Raw genomic sequence first — 19,878 nt, 5'->3', positions numbered from 1 at the left:
TTTTTTACCCCTATTCTTTATATTCTCAGTGTCTAGTACAGAGCCTGGCACCGAGCAAGTGGTTAATCAATGTTGCTGACTTGACATAATTTAGAATTAATCTAACACCTCCCACCTCTCAGCCAAAAAAGATAGTCACCTAGGAATGACTCAGGGATGCTCTAGATCCAAGCTAGCTGTCCCCAAAATAAGCCATGTTTCTGGGTCTGAATAAAAACTGTGATCAGCTTTAGGAATTTGCCTTGTTGCCTACAAGTTCCTTTCCAAGAATACTGAGTATGAGGTTGATACTAACCAAATTCAGTATTTTACTGCTTTTATCTATGCTATTACAGTAGTTTCCCAATTAATCTTCTTGGCCTCCAGTGTCTCCTATATAGCAGGGCCAGATCCCTATCATTTCTACAATTACGTCATGGACCTGCTCAAAAGCATTTAATGATTACTAAATAAATTACAAATTCCTTCGTCCAGCATCTAAGGCTTTCCAACAATCTTGATCTCAACCAACATTTCTAGCTTTCTCTCTCACTAATTCTCACCTTTCAAATATGCTTTGTAATTTCTTATACTCAAGCTACTTCTAGTATATGAACTTCTTGAGACCAGGGACCATGGTTAATTTTTCTCTGCATCCTCCCACATGATAGGAGCTCAGTAAATATCTGTTCAAGGAATGAATCAAGATGAATATCAATCTACAATGATCCAAGACAAATCCAAAAGACTCATGACAGAAAATATTATTCATATTCAGAGAAAGAACTGATGAGTCTGAATGCATACTATTTTTACTCTTTTTTTGTTCTTTTTCCCTGTTGTTCTTTTTCTGATTTCACAACATGACTAATATAGAAATACGCTTTCACGATGGTACATATATATCCTATATCAAATTACTTACCATCTTAGGGAAGAAGAAAACTTAGAACTTAAAATTTTATATAGAAAATATATGTTAAAAATTGTCTTTACATGTAATTGGAAAAAATGAAATACTATTTAAAAGAAAAAAGGAAAAAATATTTCAGGAAAAAAAAAAGATGAGTTATCAGTCCTCAGCTTGCCACATTCTTCTCCCCACTGAGAATTTTGCCAAATTAGACACACAACCCAGCAACAGAAGATCTACTAAGTAAAGATATGAGGCCAGTCAGTAAATCTGATCTTCTGGTTCAGGGCTTTGATTTAGCAGGTAATAGTCATTTATTCCAGTCATAACCTGCAAAAAGCTCCATTATTTAATGTGGGCGCAGAAATGGGGGACAAGTTCTTTAGAGAGGAGCAATTGATGTATACGGTCACTAAGAGAAGAATGAGAACAAGAAGACTGAATTTAAACCATTTTTACTGTGAATATATCACCCTAATATTTTAAAAATTAAAATTTTTTGCATGGAAGACTACTTTCTAATAAATGACAAAGGAAAAACTCTCTTAGGATACTAAGTGTTTGAAGAGAAACAATGTCCGGTTTGTTTTTTCTAAGCTACATCTGTGTTTCTTATGTGTGTAGGATATGCATAGACATGTGTTAAACAAACATATGCAAACATATATCAGAAACACACATAAACAAATATAACTATTTTGGATAAGACCTGTGAATTCATTAATTCAAATGAAACTCCCAGGGAAGAAATTTCCTCTACCCATACAGATTAGCATGTACCATAAAGTTTTTTGTCTTAAGGAGGCTGCCCAGGACTCTGACAGGTCCTGGCTTATATATACAGTACGTATTAAAGTATTTAAACAGAAGTCTTCCTGACTTGGCAACCAGCCTTCTATTCATTTCTATCTATTCTATTGGGGCAAGTAGGTGGTGTGGTAGATAGAGTGCCAAGCCTAAAGTAAGGAAGACCTAAGATCAAACCAGAACTCAGACAACTTACTAGTTGTATAAGCTTAGCTTCTAACATGTAGTAGATAAGCTGGATAAGCCACTTAACCTCTATTTGCCTCAGTTTCCTCATCTGTAAAATAGAGATAATAGTAATACCTGCCTCTCAGGGTTGTTAGAAGGATCAAATGAGATAATTATCATAAAGCTCGTGCCTAGCACGTAGGAAGTGGTATAGAAATGCTTGAGCTATTATAATTATTCTCCCTCTTCCTTCCCCCATCTCCCTCCCACATACAAATACCCTCCCCCCAACATCCTAGCAAGTTAGCTCTTTTAGCAATTCATCATCATCATCATCATCATTATTATTTTGCTATTTTTCCTTGGAAAAGAGAAATACTGAGACAGCACAAGACTTGTACACACACACACACACACACACACACACACACACACACAGAGAAACTTACTCAAATGATTTATTTGTACATACACTTAGAGATACTTACTTAACTGATGAGTTTATACTAGATACCTTTCTAGTGATTGTATACTCGACACAAACCCAATACTATCAAAGTCACAATTCCATTGTCTTAAACTTACTCTACAGAGGCTTTCTTACCTTTTTTCCAAGTCTCTGATTTTCTCTCTCAAAGGTGCAACAGCCTACAACGACAGAAGTAAATTTTAAAGAACTCAAGACCTTTCCCCACTCTTGAAACACACAGCCTGTTCTTTTCCAAGTAAGCATCATGTCTTGCAGACATAACACAGAAGTTTAACATTATTTTCCACTATTCGTTTTCAGTCTGAAATCTAAATGTACTACAACTTGGATTCAGCTGTTACTCTAAAGAATTAGGGGCAGGCATGTGGTGCTTCTACTCCTTGAGATGCCTAGGGCTTTGGTAAAAGATAGTGTCTGTGTCTACCCACCACCAGCAGCAGCAGTAAAGGGGAGTTTCAGGTTCAAAACCAGACAGGCACCCGCCATATCCTCTTCTTAACAAAGCAGTTTTTTTTTCTACTTTGGCTTATAAACGATCAACATTTTGTTTGTGCGACAGATTTGGTTTGAACAACTGAGAAGTTGTTTCTTCAGCATGTTCATAGGTGTTGTGTTGCTATGCGTAAAATGTTGGTTTGAGTCAGAACAATTCATGGTCTTCCAGAAATTGATTTGTACTTGTAATTCCTTCCTCCTTCCTTGGAGCCTCAAACCAAACTTAAAAAAAAAAAGATGCTCACCTACCCAACTTGGTCCTTATGTGAGGGAATTCTAGCTATTTTTTTTAAACACAAATTTTTAAAAAATGTAACTGTGAGTTTCTAGTTTCTGTATCATGCAGGTGCCCTGGCTTATCCAACAACAGGCAGGCAAACTAAAGTTAAGTCAGCCTTGTGTTTTTTCTCTTCTTTCTTTTTTTCCTTTTTTCTTCTCCATTTGTTCTTTTCTTCTCATTTCTTTTCCTCCTTTTCTTCACCTCCTCCTTTTTCTTTTTCTCTTTCTCTTTTTCTCTCCTTCCCTCCCTCCTCCTCTCTCTCTCTCTCTCTCTCCATTTCTCCCACTTGCTATCTAGGAAAGATTTCACCAAATGGTGATGGATTAAATTTTCCTTGAGTTAGTTAGAAAGAATAAAATATTTTAAAACCTGTACTTTAAAAAAAAAATTAAAAGTGGACATGTCATTTGTAGCGTAACAGTAAGAACTAGAAAAATCTCTCCCATCCACTCGACTATTATGACCTGTTCAGGTACAACTGTGGAAGAAGAAAAAAAAAACCCAAATGGCATAGACCACCAGGTCCCATAACAGTGAAGACACCTGGGCAGGCTCCAAAAAGAAACTTAAGATTTTGCAGTGTAGGGGAAGCTAGGTGGCACAGTGGATAGAGCACTGGCCTTGAAGTCAGGCCTCAGATACATAACACTTACTAGCTGTGTGACCCTGGGTAAGTCACTTAACCCCACTGCCTAGCAAAAAAAAAAATTTATTAGAGGCAGCTAAGTGGAACAGTGGATAAAGCATGGGCCCTGAAGTCAGGAGGACCTGAGTTCAAATCCAGCTTCCGACCAAACACTTGACACTTACTTGCTGTGTGACCTTGGGCAAGTCACTTAACCCCAATTGCCTTAAAAAAAATATTTTGCAGTGTGAGAACTTCAATTCAGATCCAGACTTCAACACTTCCAGGGTTACTTTGCACAAATCTTAACCTCTTTTGGCTGCAGCTTCCTCACTGATAAAATGAAACAGCATCAGATGACTTTTGAGTTCCTTTCCTGCTAAAAAAAATATTTGTGATTCTATTATCAGAGGAATGAGGAAAGTAAACTAACCTCTTCTATCTTATTTTCAATTTTCTGTTCTCCATTTTCCTGTATAGACCTATGGAGGAGAAAGTTATAAAGCTGAGGTCAGTTGAATAATCTCTCATGATTTCAAACAATGATTTTAGCATTAATTAAATTACCAGAGACAAACAAAATACTATAGAATTCAGACATCCCCTATACCTTTTTAATAGTCATTTGTGTCATTTTTCTAAATACAGGCTCTATTTACCCTAATCTGCAAGTTTTTAATTTAAGTAATCTCATTCCCACATTACCCCCGAAAATAAGTCTTAAAAGTTAAGAAGCAAAACTTAGTTAAAAAAAATAAAAAGGTATTCTATGGGACCCTTCATTATATTTAAGGCATAGGTTCTGCAAAATAGAGCTTTCTTGGGCATCTAAGACAAAATGGAGCCTTTCAAGTAGTATAACAGAGCTCCTTTACATGGGATCAGCACACACCACACCTAGACACACAGAAGCTTCTTTGTTGATGAAACATACATATGCCACAGTGGTAGAAATCAGAGCAACATTTCCCCCACCCACTGCAGAAAAAATTTTATAGTAAAAAAAAAAAAAGACATCGAAAGGTAAAGAGTAAAATAAATAAACAAAAGGAATACTAAAGTAAAAAAAGAATACTCTTGCCTTGGAGACTTTACACGTCACTACAAACAGCAACCGCAAAATATCAATTCTCATTTAACCAGCAAGGGTTATGGTGACCACCCTAACTTGAATTCAAAAATCAAGAAAGAAAAATGGCAATGAGAATTTTCTTTGAACTTAAATGGCTTTCTGGAAAAACCTAAAATATGTTTAAAACATCAAACACAGCTTTTCCTCCTTAAATATGCATACATGCAAGGGCATACATACATACATACATAACCACATAAGCTCTGTAAATAGCCTACTAATTAACTAAAATACTATATCAACAGTAAAAGTATGCATAGTAATATAAACTGGATAAATAGTATCATCATTGCATATATCAAGAATTTGCTCATATAATTTGGGGCACTGACAAGATGCAATTTAAGCAATTTTACACCTCCCTTCTCCTCTTTCCCCTCTCCATATTCTGAGTTTTAAAAGGCCTTTTAAATCAATGAAATGGACTTTGGGGAGAAAAAACAAAATACCTCAGCTGTGTTTCCCTCTTCCCTAGCCCCTTAAACATAGAATCTATATTTTAAACACCAATTATAATGTTTTAAACCATGATAAATCTGAACACATCTTCAAAATCTTATTTCAGAAAGATGATTAAAAATGTCATCTACTTTACAGTTACAGAAACTAAGCATTTTATATTCAGATATAGTAATGAGAGTATGAAGTTATGCCTGAATCATAAATAACCGCAACAAAAAATTGACCCCCAACTACAAGGTTTTCCTCTTATGTTCTAGAAAGATAACCTACACTATAAACTCTCAGTTACTCATACTAACAGAAGATTTCATTGCCATGCACAATATCAGCAGGTAATTAATACAAAAGTTCATGTCAGCTCTTCTCATCCTCCCCCCCCCATCAGGCTTTTTAAGAAAACACTCATTCTGTTCATTTCTGGTGATGTATTTTTCATCCTACATTTTGTTGAGGCTAATACTAGCTTGATTTCCCAGAGCACATACAAAATGACACTGGAGAAGACAGCTTAGATGCTGAGAACTCCATCTAAGATTAAGTTTCTTTCAGTAAATCTACAAAATGGTTAATTGAAAAATTAACTATTCGACAATTCCACAGCAGACAGATATTAAAGTGAATTAATTACCTTATATTAACGAAGTTGCCCCAAACAGCTGCTAGAAAAAAGAAAAGAAAAAAAATTCATTAAAGTATGCAACATTTACCATTTACAGTGCTGAAGAATAAAAAGTCAAATCTTCAAGAAAGCTGGCCATTAAATTCACAAAGAAAACTATAGTATACAGTCTACTGATTAACTACAAATACAGTAAATGATATATGATATCACAATGTCATGATATCATATGACAGGCTAAAATTATTTACAGTAAAGGCATTATATAGTGATATAATAAACTAGATTCTTGCACATCAAATAAACCAAGGGAGGCAGTTGGTATAGTGGAGAGACTACAGATTTTGGAGTCAGAGAACCTGGGCTGAAAAGCAGTTCTGCCATTTACTGGTTGAGTGACCTTGGGCAAGGGAAGAAAAAGGAATAAACATTTATTAAATTCTTACAATGTACCAGGCACTGTGCTAAGCCCTTTACAAATATTACCTCATTTGATCCTCACAACAATCCTACCAGGTAGGTGCTGTTATTATCCCTATTTTACAATTGAGGAAACTGAGGCAGGCTAAGGTTAAGGGACTTGCTCAGGGTCACACAACTAGTAAGAGTCTAAGCCTGGATTTGAACTTGGGTGTTCCTGACTCAGGGCCCAGCTCTGTGCGCTATGGCACCACTTAAGCTGTCTCTCTCATCTGAGTCCCATATTCTCCAGCTGTAAAAATTACTGGTTTGGGCAAGATGGCCTTTAAGGTACCTTCCAGCTCAAGATGATCTTAAGTCCAAATCAAAATAGGTGACTATCTGTGACTAATGACTAATGCCCATCCTGGGCAGATGGGTGAAAAGCAAATTAGCAAAACAAACTGTTAACCCCCACTGCCTAGGAGTTGGCAAAAAACAGAACCAGGAGGAACCATAGCCACCATCTACTCCAATCTTCTCATGTTATTTATGAGGAAACTGAGGCCCAATAACGTCAAACTGCAAGTAGTGGGAATCAGGAATAGGATCTGAATCCAGGCCCTCAGACTTTAGGGCCTCTGCTCCCATGGTATTATCCCTAAAGAGGCAGCCTTGGTGCTCTGCCCTGCTTAAGGAGGGAAGGCTTTTTCTGTTAAGATGATTGATAAGGAGGCATATGCCTGGTGGAATCCAGAGGGATACTTTCTTGAGATGGAAATCATAACATGGTGGGGGTGGGAATAGGGAAAGACAGAAGATGAGTCAGTAAAGGAAGCCTCTGGGTATTTCTGCCTTGTGAAGATCAGCCTTACACAGGAACCTAACATTAGATTCACTTGTTTTCCTATCTATCTATCTATCTATCTATCTATCTATCTATCTATCTATCTATCTATCTATCTATCTATATCTTTTAGGGCATCTGTTGAGCCTCTTAGTTTATGAATTACACTTTTGTGGAGTTTTGCTTAGTCCTGGATTAGATTTTCCCTTTTTTCTCTGAGAAACTGAGTTAACTTGAGACAGTACAGTCAATACATGGACATTTTACAATAATGTCTTATTGGAAAGCCTTTTATTTTTGTCAGTCATTTTCTACCCATACCTGCCCCTCTCATTATGACAAAGGAAAATAATGAGGCAAAGACATTACACACAGAAGCCCTGTCTAGCAATGTATTATACTATTTGTCCTTGTCCTAGTAGTCATTCTCTACTACTGTGACAGAGGAGCCATATTTTGCTATCTCTTCTCTAGAACCTTCACTGGTTTTTCCATTACCCCGAGTTCAACTCCCTTTTATTAGGTTTTTTATTTACACTGTTGTAATCATTACATCTACCGCAACAATTCAAACCAATCTTCCCTGAATTTGTAATCTTGCTTAAAAATTACTTACATAATTTTATTCCATTAATTTCAGATATTTTAGCCATGCCCAATCAACAGGTGGCCACTTTGTTTCTAGTTCTTGGCTACAACAGTGCTGCTAGTAATATTCTAGTATATGTTGGACCCTTGTTTCTGTCTTTGACTTCCTTAGTGTATATACCCAATGGTAGGATGCTGGATTAAAGAGTATGAAAAAGTTACTTTTTGGAATAATTTAAAATTGAAATATAGAATGGTTAGGTAATATCCTAACTTAAAAAAATTCTTTAAGTCTTTTCAGGAAGATTGATCAACAAGTCAAGTATCCATCAACTAGGAATATATGAACAAATTACTGAATGTGTATATAATAAAATAGTATTGTGCTGTAAAAAATAACAAAAAGGATGGTATCAGAGAAACCTAGAATGCAAAATAAGGTGAACAGAACTAAAAGGATAATTTGTGTAATAAGCGTTGTAAAGGAAAACAACCTTGAACGATTTAAGAAGTCTAACACATGAAATGAAAAATCATGACTTCAAAGGACTGATGAAGAAACATGCTATCTACCTCCTGACAGAGAGGTGGTAGAATCAAGGTGCAGCATGAGACGTAACATTTCTTGGACATGGATAATATAGAAAATTATTTTGCTTGACAATGCATTTGTTGCAAGGCTTTCTCCTCTTTTTTTTCCCTTCCTAAGGAGGATGGGGAGAGGAAGAAAGGGAACAGTCTCAACTCCCACCAAAAAAGAAAATCAAAGGAAACAAAGCAAGAAAGTTCTAAATTTTATATGCTGAATTTATTATATACTTTAAAAGAAAAATAAGCGCTATGTAATGGAAATTCACAATTTAATGTACAATCTTTCCCTAGTCTATAATCTATATGGAAATGCTCGTTTTATTTGGCATTTATTAAGTTCAGAATAAAAAATGAAATAAAATGAATAAAACTTAGAGCTAAAAATTAAATTTAGCCAAGTGAATCAAAGAACTGAATGAATAATAAAAAAGTATTCATTAAGGACTTACTTTGTATTATACATAATACTAAGTCTTGGGGTGATAGCTAGTAATTTCTCTTAAGGAGAATACCTTCTAATGAGGAAGAAAACAAATAGGGGAGAGATGTAGCTAGAAAAGGGTATTTAGATGGAGCACATCACTGGAATAGTGAGTGGAGCCATAGGGGAATCAACTGACATTCTCCTTCCAGAAGCAAGGACAGTGCTGTATCATTAAATATCCCAGAGCAAGATGGCAGATGGGGGTGTAGGATGGTAGGAAGGTGGGGATGGGAGCAGGGAGAGGTGCAACACAGCTGCTAGGGTAAAGCAAGGATTGAGGCCAGGTAGAAAAAGCACCTGATGTGAATTTGCTCATCCACTCATTGACTAATCAGAAAATCATGGCCTCAAGAGTGGAAGAGGTCAGAATCTCCATACTGAATCCCAAACATGACCTGGAGTACTGCAGGGCTGATTGTGATCAGGTGACCTCCATATTTTGAAGATGGGTATATCCCATCCTCAAAATACTTGAAACTAAATCAACAAAGCTCTCATTAGTTAACCAGAAACTCATTAAATTTCCTATTTTTAGAGATCAACCAGAGTGTTTTTACCAATACCAAGTAACATTTTTACAAAATTATTTCGGGATTCATGGAGCTTTGTCTGCATTTTGGGGGGGGGAGTAAGAGAAAGCAAGACAGTAGAAAAGTAAAAGGAGGAAGAGATGGAGAGAAGGGTTATTGAATAAAACATGTTATCCTAAATGTAATAATCTTCACTCTCCTTAATGCTATGGACCTTTGATCTCCAAATTTACCAATATCTTGAATGAACCTATCTACATGTTTACACCTTCTTGGAGAAGTAAGCACCAGAGTACTACCTGAAGTATTTAGCAGTTCTTTTTACTTGCTCCTCAAATCCTGGAATCTGAGTGAATGTCTTAACAATGTATGCAATTTTCTTCAGGCTTTTCTCAGTTAGCATTCTATTATTCCTTGGCCGGTTCTTTCTAGATCCCTACCAGTCTTGTTAGTCTAGCCATACAAAGCCATGGGAAGTAGGATTTTCTATAGTCTTCACATCCCCCCTGCTATTCACCCTGCCCCCATCCATTTTCTACCTTTTGCTCTAGTCGCCTAAATCAAATCAGTACAATATGGTTTCCTAAAGCTCCACTCTCCAATCCTTCCGCTTCCCAGGCTAAAACATCTAAGCCCCCTTCTCTGGCTACCACCTCCCCATGTGTATTGTGTGCTCTCTATCAGAAGGTACATAGTTATTTAAATGGTATTTCCTCTCACTAGAATGTGAGCTCCTTGGAGGCAGGGACCATGTTTTTGTCTGTCTTTGTATCTCCAGTGCCTAGTGCACTGCCTAACACATAGCAGACACTTAATCAATGCATTATTGTTGACCCTGGAATTGTAGGGTCAAATCTTGTCTCTTGTATTTCCTTTTGTATTATGTGCACAGTGCCTGGCACACAGTAAGTACCCATCCCACCCCTCAACCCCTCTACATCCATCCATTCATTGATCTATCTAATACTTGCAAACTATGGGTTGCAACAACTTACTTAACTTCTATGTTTCTCAGGCAACTCCCTAGGCCATTATCTACTATAATTACCTAAACTCATGAAAAATCACAGATCCTTTGTGTATTATTAAATCACTATGGAAGAGACTGGGATGACATCAAGCTTTAATTTGTACTCACTCGGGAGTATGCATTCCAAGAACTTTTAGGCACCTCAGGAGGGCAAGTGAAACATTCATGCAAATGTTTCACCAGAGAGCCTCTGCTTTGGAACAGACCTTAGAAGTTAGTTGGTCCAACTCTCCCATCTGATAAAAGACTATCTCTACTATCAACCAACCAGCAGTTATTAAACCCCTATTCTGGAGCCAGGTACAGCCAGGGCTAGGAACTAGGAACAGGAATGGGAGTGAGGGAAGGAAACAAGTGAAACATGCCCCTAGGGAACTTAGATTCAATAAAAGAAACAACATGTACATACACAGGGATTGGCAAAAAAGACTCAAAGTGATTAGCACATAGAATGTGGCTCTTGAAATAAGTTTTGAAGATGGGATTCTAAGAGGCAAAGGTCAAGAGGGAATACATTCCAGAAATGGGGGAAAATTCAGTGCAATAGCACGGAGACAGGAGGTGGACATGTGTTAAGAACAGCATGAAGACCAATTTGGATAAGCTAGGGGAAAGGGGGAATGGGAAGAGAAGTGAGGGAGGATAGTGTGTGACAAAAGTGAAAAGGAACGATGGAGTCAAACTGTAAAAATCTCTTAATGATAAAACAGGATTTTAAAAATGTGATTCTAGAGATAATGGGGAGCCATTGAAGTTTATTGAGAAGGGGAGTAATGTGTTCAGACCAGTACCTTACCTTAGGAAAATAAATTTTGGCAGCTGGGTGAAAGATGGATTGAGTAGGGAGAGACTTAAGGCAGAGAGACCAAATAGAAGATTACTGTAATAGTCCAGGAGAGAGGTGACAGAATTACAGCATCTTAGTGTTAGAAGTAACCTCAGAAATCATCTAATTCAGATCATACCTAAATACTTCCTCTAACGCTGCATTAGGGATATAGGAGAAAGAACTCCTAACCTTTGCCTCAAGTATGCCCCATCCTAGTAATGCACTCAACTCTGCTACCCTGGGATGAGTCCCAAAGAGCCACTCCTTGTTCTTTGAGCCATCAGTGCTGAATAAAATCAAGATCTCTGGGTGACCCATAGCCTAAATCGCCTTAGAAAAAGATTTTAGCATGGCCTTCAGAAGTATCAGTAGTAATAGCTATAGGCATCATCTCATTTGATTTTCAAAACAGTCTCTGGAGATAGGTGATACTATTATCTCCATTATGTAGATAAGTTGGCAGGCTCACTTACATAGCTATTAAGTGACCAAGGACCAGGTGGTCTTGTTTCTAAGGCACATGATTTTGCAATGTTTAAGCAACTACTGCAAGGGTCAGAAAGGTCTCCAAACACAAAGTGTTTCCTCATATTCTTTCTATCATGTCTTTGTCCTTCCACATCTTTCTCTGTCACTCTCTGAAAACTCTCCACTCCATATGAATAAACATTGCAATTCTGAAATTAAGACACTAAGTCTTTCCAAGGGTATGCATCATTTGTGACAACTGGCTTGCTACCTGAGTTTAAAATTACCTCTTAAGCTCTGTGCCTTGGTTTCCTTTTGTAATAAAATAAATTAATACTGATCCAAAAAAATTAAATCTTATAGGATTGGCTGTATTAGCTTAAGTAAGCAGCTAAATAATGATGGGACTCAATTATCATAATACCTAAATCTTTGTTATTGAATGATAACAGCAGAAAGAGAAACCAACTTAGAGTTAGAAGCTGTTATTGTTGAACTCTCCAAGACCCCATCTGGGATTTTCTTGGCAAAGATACTGGAGTGGTTTTTGCCATTTCCTTCTCCAGCTCCCTTTACAGATGAGAAAACTGAGGCAAACAGGGTTAAATGACTTGCCCGGGTCAGAAAGGAAGTATCTGAGGCTGGATTTGAACTCACAAAGAGCAGTCTTCCTGATTCCAATCGCAGTGCTCTATCCATTGTGCCACTTAGCTGCCCTACAGTTAGAAGACCTGGGTTCAAATACAAGCTCCATCCCTTTTACTATGTATATGACCTTTAGACATATTTCCAGGTCACATTTTTCTCTTCAGCTCCAGTTTTATATCATAAACTGTCTGCTGGACATCTCCATCTCGATGCCTCATAGGCATTCTAAATTAACGATGTCCAAAATAGAACTCATCTTTTCCTAAAACTCTTTCCTCATCCTAACTTCCCTGTTTCTTTCTGTTGAGGGCCTTAGTATTTTTTCAATCATCTAGGTTTGCAACCTGAATCACCCTGTGCTCTTCTCTCTCCTCCATCTCCCACAATCAGTTTCCAACTCTTACACATTCAGCCTCCAGAACATCTATCCCCTTCTGACTCCTGGCATAGACACTAACCTAGTTAGGCGACCACTCCTCTCATCTAGATAAGCCTCCTAACATGCTTCAGCCAAAGGGACTTACATTCTATCTCCTAATGCCTGAAATACGCACCTTTGTATCACCTCTGCCTCTTAGAATCTCTAGCATCCTTAGAATCTCTTAGCATCCTTAAGTGCCTACATGAGGCCTCGCTTGATCTTCCCAGTTGCTAGTACCCAACTCCACCCCAGAAATTAGTTTGTATTTACTTCATATGTATTTTGCATTTACTTAACTGAATTTAGATTTTTATTTACTTACCAGATATTTATAGTTATCTGATATAAATTTATACTTGACATCAGATATTTATAAATATTAGACATACTTATCAGATATTTACTTATCTGAATGCTTTCCCTACGAGCTTCTGGAGAAGGGACTGTTTTGTTTCTTAATTCTCAGCACCCAACACAATGCCTAATACATAATAGGCACCTAATGAATGACTGAATTAATCAAGAAGATTTCAGGGGGACAGGAAATGGGGTATGGAAACATTACGGAGGACTGAATACAAGTCAAATGCCTGTTCAGGTTGATATGAGTATAAGGTCAGTCCAGGCAAACTCATGTCCTAGGGGTTCAGTCCAGAAAAGTCCAATACTAACCAAGGAGCCTAAGGCCATTAGAGAAGCGTGTACCATTCCCAATTTGCTCTTTAAGAGTTCAGGCTGGGCAGCTAGGTGGAGCAGTGGATAGAAACTGGCCCTGAGTTCAAATACGGCCTCAGACAAATAACACTCACTAGCTGTATGACTCTGGGCAAGTCACTTAACCCAACTGCCCTCACAAAAAAAAAAAAGTTCAGGTTACTTGGTGGTCAAATCCAGGAATACTAATTATCATTTAATACATTTTGATATCTTCTCACTTAGCCAAAAGGAGATCAGTACTTACTATGAAGAGGGTCTCAGATAAAAACACAAGCTGAAGAGAAGCTCACTTTAAGAAAATAGTTTGACCAATTCAATTAAGTATTTAAGATTCAAAAACATCAGTAACTGCATTTTACACATACCCCTGTCATTTCCTCTCTCCTCCAAAAAGGTAAGCAACATCTTAGTGGAAAAATTTGATAAAACATTTATACAAAGGGCCAACCCTTGGTTATCACTGTATGGTGGTCTCTTCCATGACTCATTAAATTTATTGAGTGCCTATTGTGTGTAAGTAGCTGTCACAGCAACGGGTTTTTCTTTCCTTTTTACAATACCCTCCAAGATAAATTACCCAAATAAGGTTAAACAGGTAATGTCCCCTACCTTCTATCATCAATTCTCAGAAAGAGCTACTATGAAATTGTCTAGATGGGGTAAGAAGCTCTGTACTACTGCTGGTACAAAAGGTAAGGACATAGTGCGAAAAGAACGTCACTGGCTATAGAGTCAGGGGACCTGTTATTTTTCACTCAGCTCTGAAATTTAAGATGTTCTGTAGCCTTAGCATTTAGCACAGTGTGTGGCATACATTAGGTGCTTAATAAACGCTTACTGATTGAGTCATCCTTCAATTACAGATAAACATTCTTCTGAGAAGAGGTCGATAGGCTTTACCTGACTGCCAAAGGGTCCATGGCATAAATAAGGTTAAGAACTCTTAGACTAGATCGTCTCTATAGCTCTATATCTCCAATCCTATATCTAAAATATGTCATAGGTTCTCTTAATAGTCATAGATTTAAAATTGGAAGGGACCTCAGAGATCGAGCACTGCTACACATTTGGTACAGTATTCTCATAGAATTTAAAGTTGGGCCTTTGAAGATCAGCTAATTCGACTGCTTGTTTTATGCAAGAGGGAACAGAAACTACTCACTCTAAGATACACAGGAAATAAAATGCAGAGCAAGGATTTGAAATGGGTCTCCTGACTCCAAAATCCAATACTGTTTCCACTATACTGTATTTTTGACTGCTTTTCTTTATAAATTTATATAATAAATGTCTGCTAAACTATGGGTGATTCAACAATATCTAAAACTATGTTTCTATAGGAAAACCTATTACTTTTTCAAAGCAACTAACTTATAGTAGAACTTTTGGGAACATGATCCATCTGTAAATTAAAGACTCCTTGTACTGGGCACATGTTACATACTCTAAGTTCTCAAAGCTGACTTAATTATTAATCATTTTTATTATGATATGCAAACAGCCACATGACGCAATGGACAGAGTACCTGTCCTGGAGTCAAGATAACTGCTCTTCCCGAGTTTAAATCTGGCTTCAGACATTTACTAGCTGTGTGACCCTGGGCAAGCCACTTAACCCTGTTTGCCTCAGTTTCCTCATCTATAAAATGAGCTGGAGAAGGAAATGGCAAAACACTCCAGTATATTTGCCAAGAAAATCCCAAATGGGATCGAGAAGAGTCAGACACAAACGACTGAAACAATTAAACAACAACAAAAAGTTCAAATTTTAACTCAAACACATACTAGTTGTGTGACCCTGGACAAGCTACATAATCCATTTTACAGGTGTGAGAGATGAACTCTCAGAGGTGAAGCCTCCTCAAAAGGTCAATAATTTTTGATTATTATTTTCAAAATCCTCCCCCGCTCAGACTCTGTTTTTAAGCAGGTAACAGAAAGAATAAGCCCTGCCCCACCCCCAACCTGAGCCATTTGCCCTTGGCTTCCCGCCTCTTTCCTTGTCTTTGAATTTTGGGCCTGGAATGTAAGCCCCACCTCCAGTTAGAATGTAAGCCCACCCCCAGTTAAGGGAGTAAGGGACAGTGGTGGGTGGAGACTTTTCCTAGTGGGTAGAGATTTGCTTTTATAAGATGGCCCCTGTTATTTGGTGTGTCTGTCTGTCTATCTGTCTATCTCTCTGTCTCTCTCTCTCTCTCTCTCTCTCTCTCTCTCTCTCTCTCTCTCTCCCCCCCACGTGTATCGAAGGAGCAGACAGCCATCTCAGGAGATTGTAATAAAGGTAACCTTTGCTTTCCACCTTGAGAAGTCTCTGAGTTTAATTTAGGTTAGGGTCCCTGTCCCCGACACAGGTGAGTTTTCTCATCTGTTGTGAGGATAAAACGAGACAATATTTGTAATTGTTTTTACAAACCTTAAGGTTTTATATAAATGTACTAAAGTAATATTATTATTATTATTATTATATTATTATAGATATTACTATTGTTCCCATGTTTTTATCCCTAAATATTTTCCTGTTCTTTAAAATAATGAGTATTTCAACCTGACCACCACACACACACACAAACTAATGCCATGGCACTCATGATCTCTCACCTGTAACACAGCAATAGCTTTCTAACTGGTCGCCCAAATTCAAGGCTCTTTCTATTCCAACCCAGCCTCCACTCTTCTGAGAAACTGACTTTTCTAAAGTCTAGGTCTGATCACACCCCCTTACTCTTCTCAGTGAGCTCCACTTACTTCCCATTTCCTCCAAGATCAAAGGCACCCCCTCTATTTGGCATTGAAAGCTCTACACAACCTAGCCTCTTCCTACCTTTCCATTCCCCATCCTCACCCCCAAGCAAGGACTCCAAGAACTCAGCTGCACTGGCCTACCAGCAGTCCCTCTAACAAGACACTCCAATTCCCTATCTTCTTGCTTGTTTTGCATTGCCCCAGGATGGGAATTCTACAGCCCCTCCCCTCAGCCTCTTGGTTTCCTGAACTTTCTTTAAAATTCAGCTCAAAGCCCACCTTCAGCAGAAGTGCTCCCCCCCACCCCACACCTTCCATCAAAATCAGGGAGATAACAGTAAGTTATTTACTAATGTAAATTTGAGGGCAGGGACTGTTTCTGGCCTAGCTTGGAATCCCCAGCATTTAAGCAGAACAAAGCACACAGCATTCCTAAACGTTTGTTGAGTGAATGACTTACACCCGGCAGATTAAACTTGGCACTTTGCCATTTGAAAAAAAAAAAGCAGATGCTAAGATATGCAGTAGATACCTTACTAACACAGACTGGAATCAGAAAGGTATACTTCTATTCCAAACTCATTTAAAGGAAATGGTATAGTAGAGACAGAGTGGAGACTGGGGCCAGAGGACCAGGGTTTAAAACTTGGCTCCCAATTATTTGTGAGATCTTAAGCAAGTCACTTACCTTTCTAGGTCCCTATTTTCTATTTCTGTAAAATGAGAGATTTGGATGACCACTAAGATCCCTGCCAGCTCTAAATCAATGAAATGAAAACTCTCTAGATTACATAAAGGGATGGTGTGAATTAACTACATCTTAGCCAGTTTCCTGCCAGCTGTGAGACTGGAGATGGTAATGATTTATCACACAATGCTGTTCTTAAGGAAATGATGAAAAATGATCATCAAAGCCCTTTTGCTGCTGCCAAAGTAGAATATGAGTTAACAATTTATGTGAGCCTGTGGGAAAACCTCTCATAGCCAGTGCTTTATTGATTAACACAGCAGAGAAGATTGCAGACCAAATAAACCTTTCAAGGCTATTATCATATTCATTGACATTAACTAGTTTTAAATGAACTCAGCCAGAGATAGAAAGTCTAAAACCTGTTTTATCAATTAAACATCAACTGGCCAAAGAGAGAGATAGACATAACAATTTTTTCTTAAATAATTTCCTTCCTTTCCAGCAGCGATATCTTTATTCTGTGAAAAATGAATAGCTATGATGAAATTACAATGTTCATCTTAGTCACTTTCCCTCTTGTCCTTTAAATGGAAATTTCTTGGTGGGGCACAGTTGAGCATTTGTTATTCCTTTTAGATAGAGAGTTAGGGATATATATGGAGCAAGGGAGACAGAGACACATATATATGTATGTATAGCTACATATATAAACTGAATAAAGAATGCATTCAAATGAAGGAAGTGAGAGCTCCCAAGTATTGGCAGTGAGTGAATGAGTAAATGAATTTAAGTGCTATGTGCAAATGCATATATGTGTTATTCATTATATATACATGTGCATTTGTTATTCACTATGGCTATTCATTTATATATATGTATACACACATACAGAGATATATAAATAAAATGCCCAATTGTACCTCATCAAGAAACATACACATATATTTATATTTGTTTATTGAGTTCCTGCCATGGAAGAGTCACAATAAAGATGCTACTACAGACACATGATAATTCTTGATTCATACAACAGGTAAAATAAGTTTCTTTAAGCCATCTTTTGTAGCAGAAAAGCCAGAAATTCTCTTCTCTTAAAAAAAAAAAGTTAAAGGGTGGCTTCTCACAGCCCATTATTTAAAATCCCAGATCCTCAATTTGGCTTTCAAAGACTTTAGATCCTTTCTTTCACTCCTCTGTCCAGGTTTTCATATCTTTCTTCACTCACAGGAGCACAGATTTAGAGCTGGAACGGACCTCAAAGGTAATCTAATCCAACCCCATCTTTTTACAAATGAGGAAATTAAGTGATTTGGGCAAAGTCACACAGCTAGTAGGTGGCAGTCAGAATTGAACCCATGTTCTTTGATTTCAAATGTGGAACATTTCCCATTGTACCACAGGTTGCTTTCCCCTCAGAAACTAGGTTCCAATCAAGCTAACCTGTCTGCATTCCCCTGCATGTGATTCATGCGTCAGTGTCTGTCTATGCATTGAATTCACCTACTCTTCCAAATTTCACTCCATCTATGACTAGCACCTTCAAAAACCCTCCTCAGCCTTGCCTCCTCTAGGAGATGCTCCCTAATTAGCCTTCCCTATTACACTGTTCCCTCTGCTTAGGACCCCTTCCCCTAGTACTTAAAATTTCAGTTTAATTGCCTCTTGACTATGTTATTTTTATACAACCCTAATAGTCTATAGAGCCCAACGTACAAATCGTACAAATTTAGAACCCAATTAGTCTGAGCTAATGAGATTCTCAAATAAAACATGCTCTCTAAGCTTTGTTGGAAAAGTGATTGATTTCATTTGCATAACTCCAAATCCAAATGCAATTGCTTTGTAATAAGAATTTAAGGAATGGGCATTTGGGAAGAAGAGAGTTACCTTGAGTTCTGATGTTTCTAAGGAAATTTAAGAGAGTAGGACAGAGAAACCTCATACAAGCCAAGGTCAGCTCTAGGCAATTTCATGGTAAGACATTCAAATGAAGGAAGTGAAAGTTTCCAAGTACTGGCAGAGAGTGAATGAATGAATGAATTTTTTTTAAAGCCCTTATTAAGTGCTAACACTTACCATTGTAAAGCTTTGTGGATGGAAACTGAAAGGTATGACTGTTCTCAATCAGTTCACATTCTAGTGGAAGGGAGAGAACATATAAGAAAAGTGTCAGATGGAAAGGTCACAGAGACCTTAGGGAGAAGCTTTAAGGCATATGGTAAAGCCTCTTCTGTAATATCATTTCCACTGATAAAATCTTATCAGTTTCTAATGCTGAACCATCTCACACTGAGCTAGAAACATTCCTATTCCAAAGGCTCTTCTTTTCAGGCTACTGGGCTGTCTGCATGAAGTCTAAGGGGAGAAAATGATCAAAGTGGTGGTGGTTGTAGTGGTGGTTTGACTTGCCTGTCATATGTTGCCTTCTATCTCCCCCTCAGGGTCTCCTACTTCTTTTTGCTAGGCTGAATGGATTTCTTGCCCCACAATGGTCAGATTGTATGTGAACTATTATGTTCAGTTTATTCAGAAAGGCAGGAGGAAGGACAGTACAATCAGGAATGTAACTTAATTTGATACCATGGCAGTGGAGGGTGAGTTGAGGCAACTGGAGATGTTTATCCAAGAAGGAGGCGTGATAGCTGTTTGCTAGCATTTAAAGGGCTCTCCCCATGGACAAGAGATCAGAATTATTTTGCTTTATGTCATTTCACTGTGTGTATGTTGTCTTTCCAATTTTTAATAGTTAAGGAAGCAATTTGAGGACAGGGATCGTATACTCTAAAGGCTATGGGTTTAACAGAAAAATCCTTGTCTGGAAGTTAGAAGCCTTAGACTCTAGTCTAAACTCTGTCACTAACTGCCTTGTATGGCACCAATACCTCTGAGCTTTGGTTGTGTCTTCTGGAAAATTGGGAAGTTG

At 37.8% G+C, this 19,878-nt stretch overlaps 1 protein-coding gene across 3 annotated transcripts in view; it reads right to left on the bottom strand.

Moving 5' to 3' along the window:
* UXS1 (UDP-glucuronate decarboxylase 1) overlaps positions 1–19,878 on the bottom strand; it is a 146,210-nt gene that overhangs the window by 88,954 nt on the left and 37,378 nt on the right. The window contains exons 1-4 of one of the 3 annotated variants that reach the window (XM_078147365.1): positions 19,032–19,047; positions 5,980–6,010; positions 4,191–4,239; positions 2,472–2,515 (exon numbers count right to left, since the gene is read on the bottom strand). Coding sequence is in view for 2 of the 3 variants with exons in the window: in XM_020987928.2 (XP_020843587.1) it covers positions 2,472–2,515; positions 4,191–4,239; positions 5,980–6,010 (124 nt within the window). In the remaining variant the exon portion in view is untranslated. Of the gene's footprint in view, positions 1–2,471; positions 2,516–4,190; positions 4,240–5,979; positions 6,011–19,031; positions 19,048–19,878 lie in introns of those variants that run through there. The other 2 variants (XM_020987928.2, XM_020987929.2) reach the window with 2 other exon arrangements.

Source organism: Phascolarctos cinereus, unplaced genomic scaffold, assembly GCF_003287225.1.
Source record: "Phascolarctos cinereus isolate Bilbo 61053 unplaced genomic scaffold, phaCin_HiC Scaffold_7;HRSCAF=346, whole genome shotgun sequence".
Taxonomy (NCBI): domain Eukaryota; kingdom Metazoa; phylum Chordata; class Mammalia; order Diprotodontia; family Phascolarctidae; genus Phascolarctos; species Phascolarctos cinereus.
The sequence above is the reverse complement of the archived record's forward strand: the minus strand, read 5'-3'. Positions and strand labels throughout refer to the sequence as shown.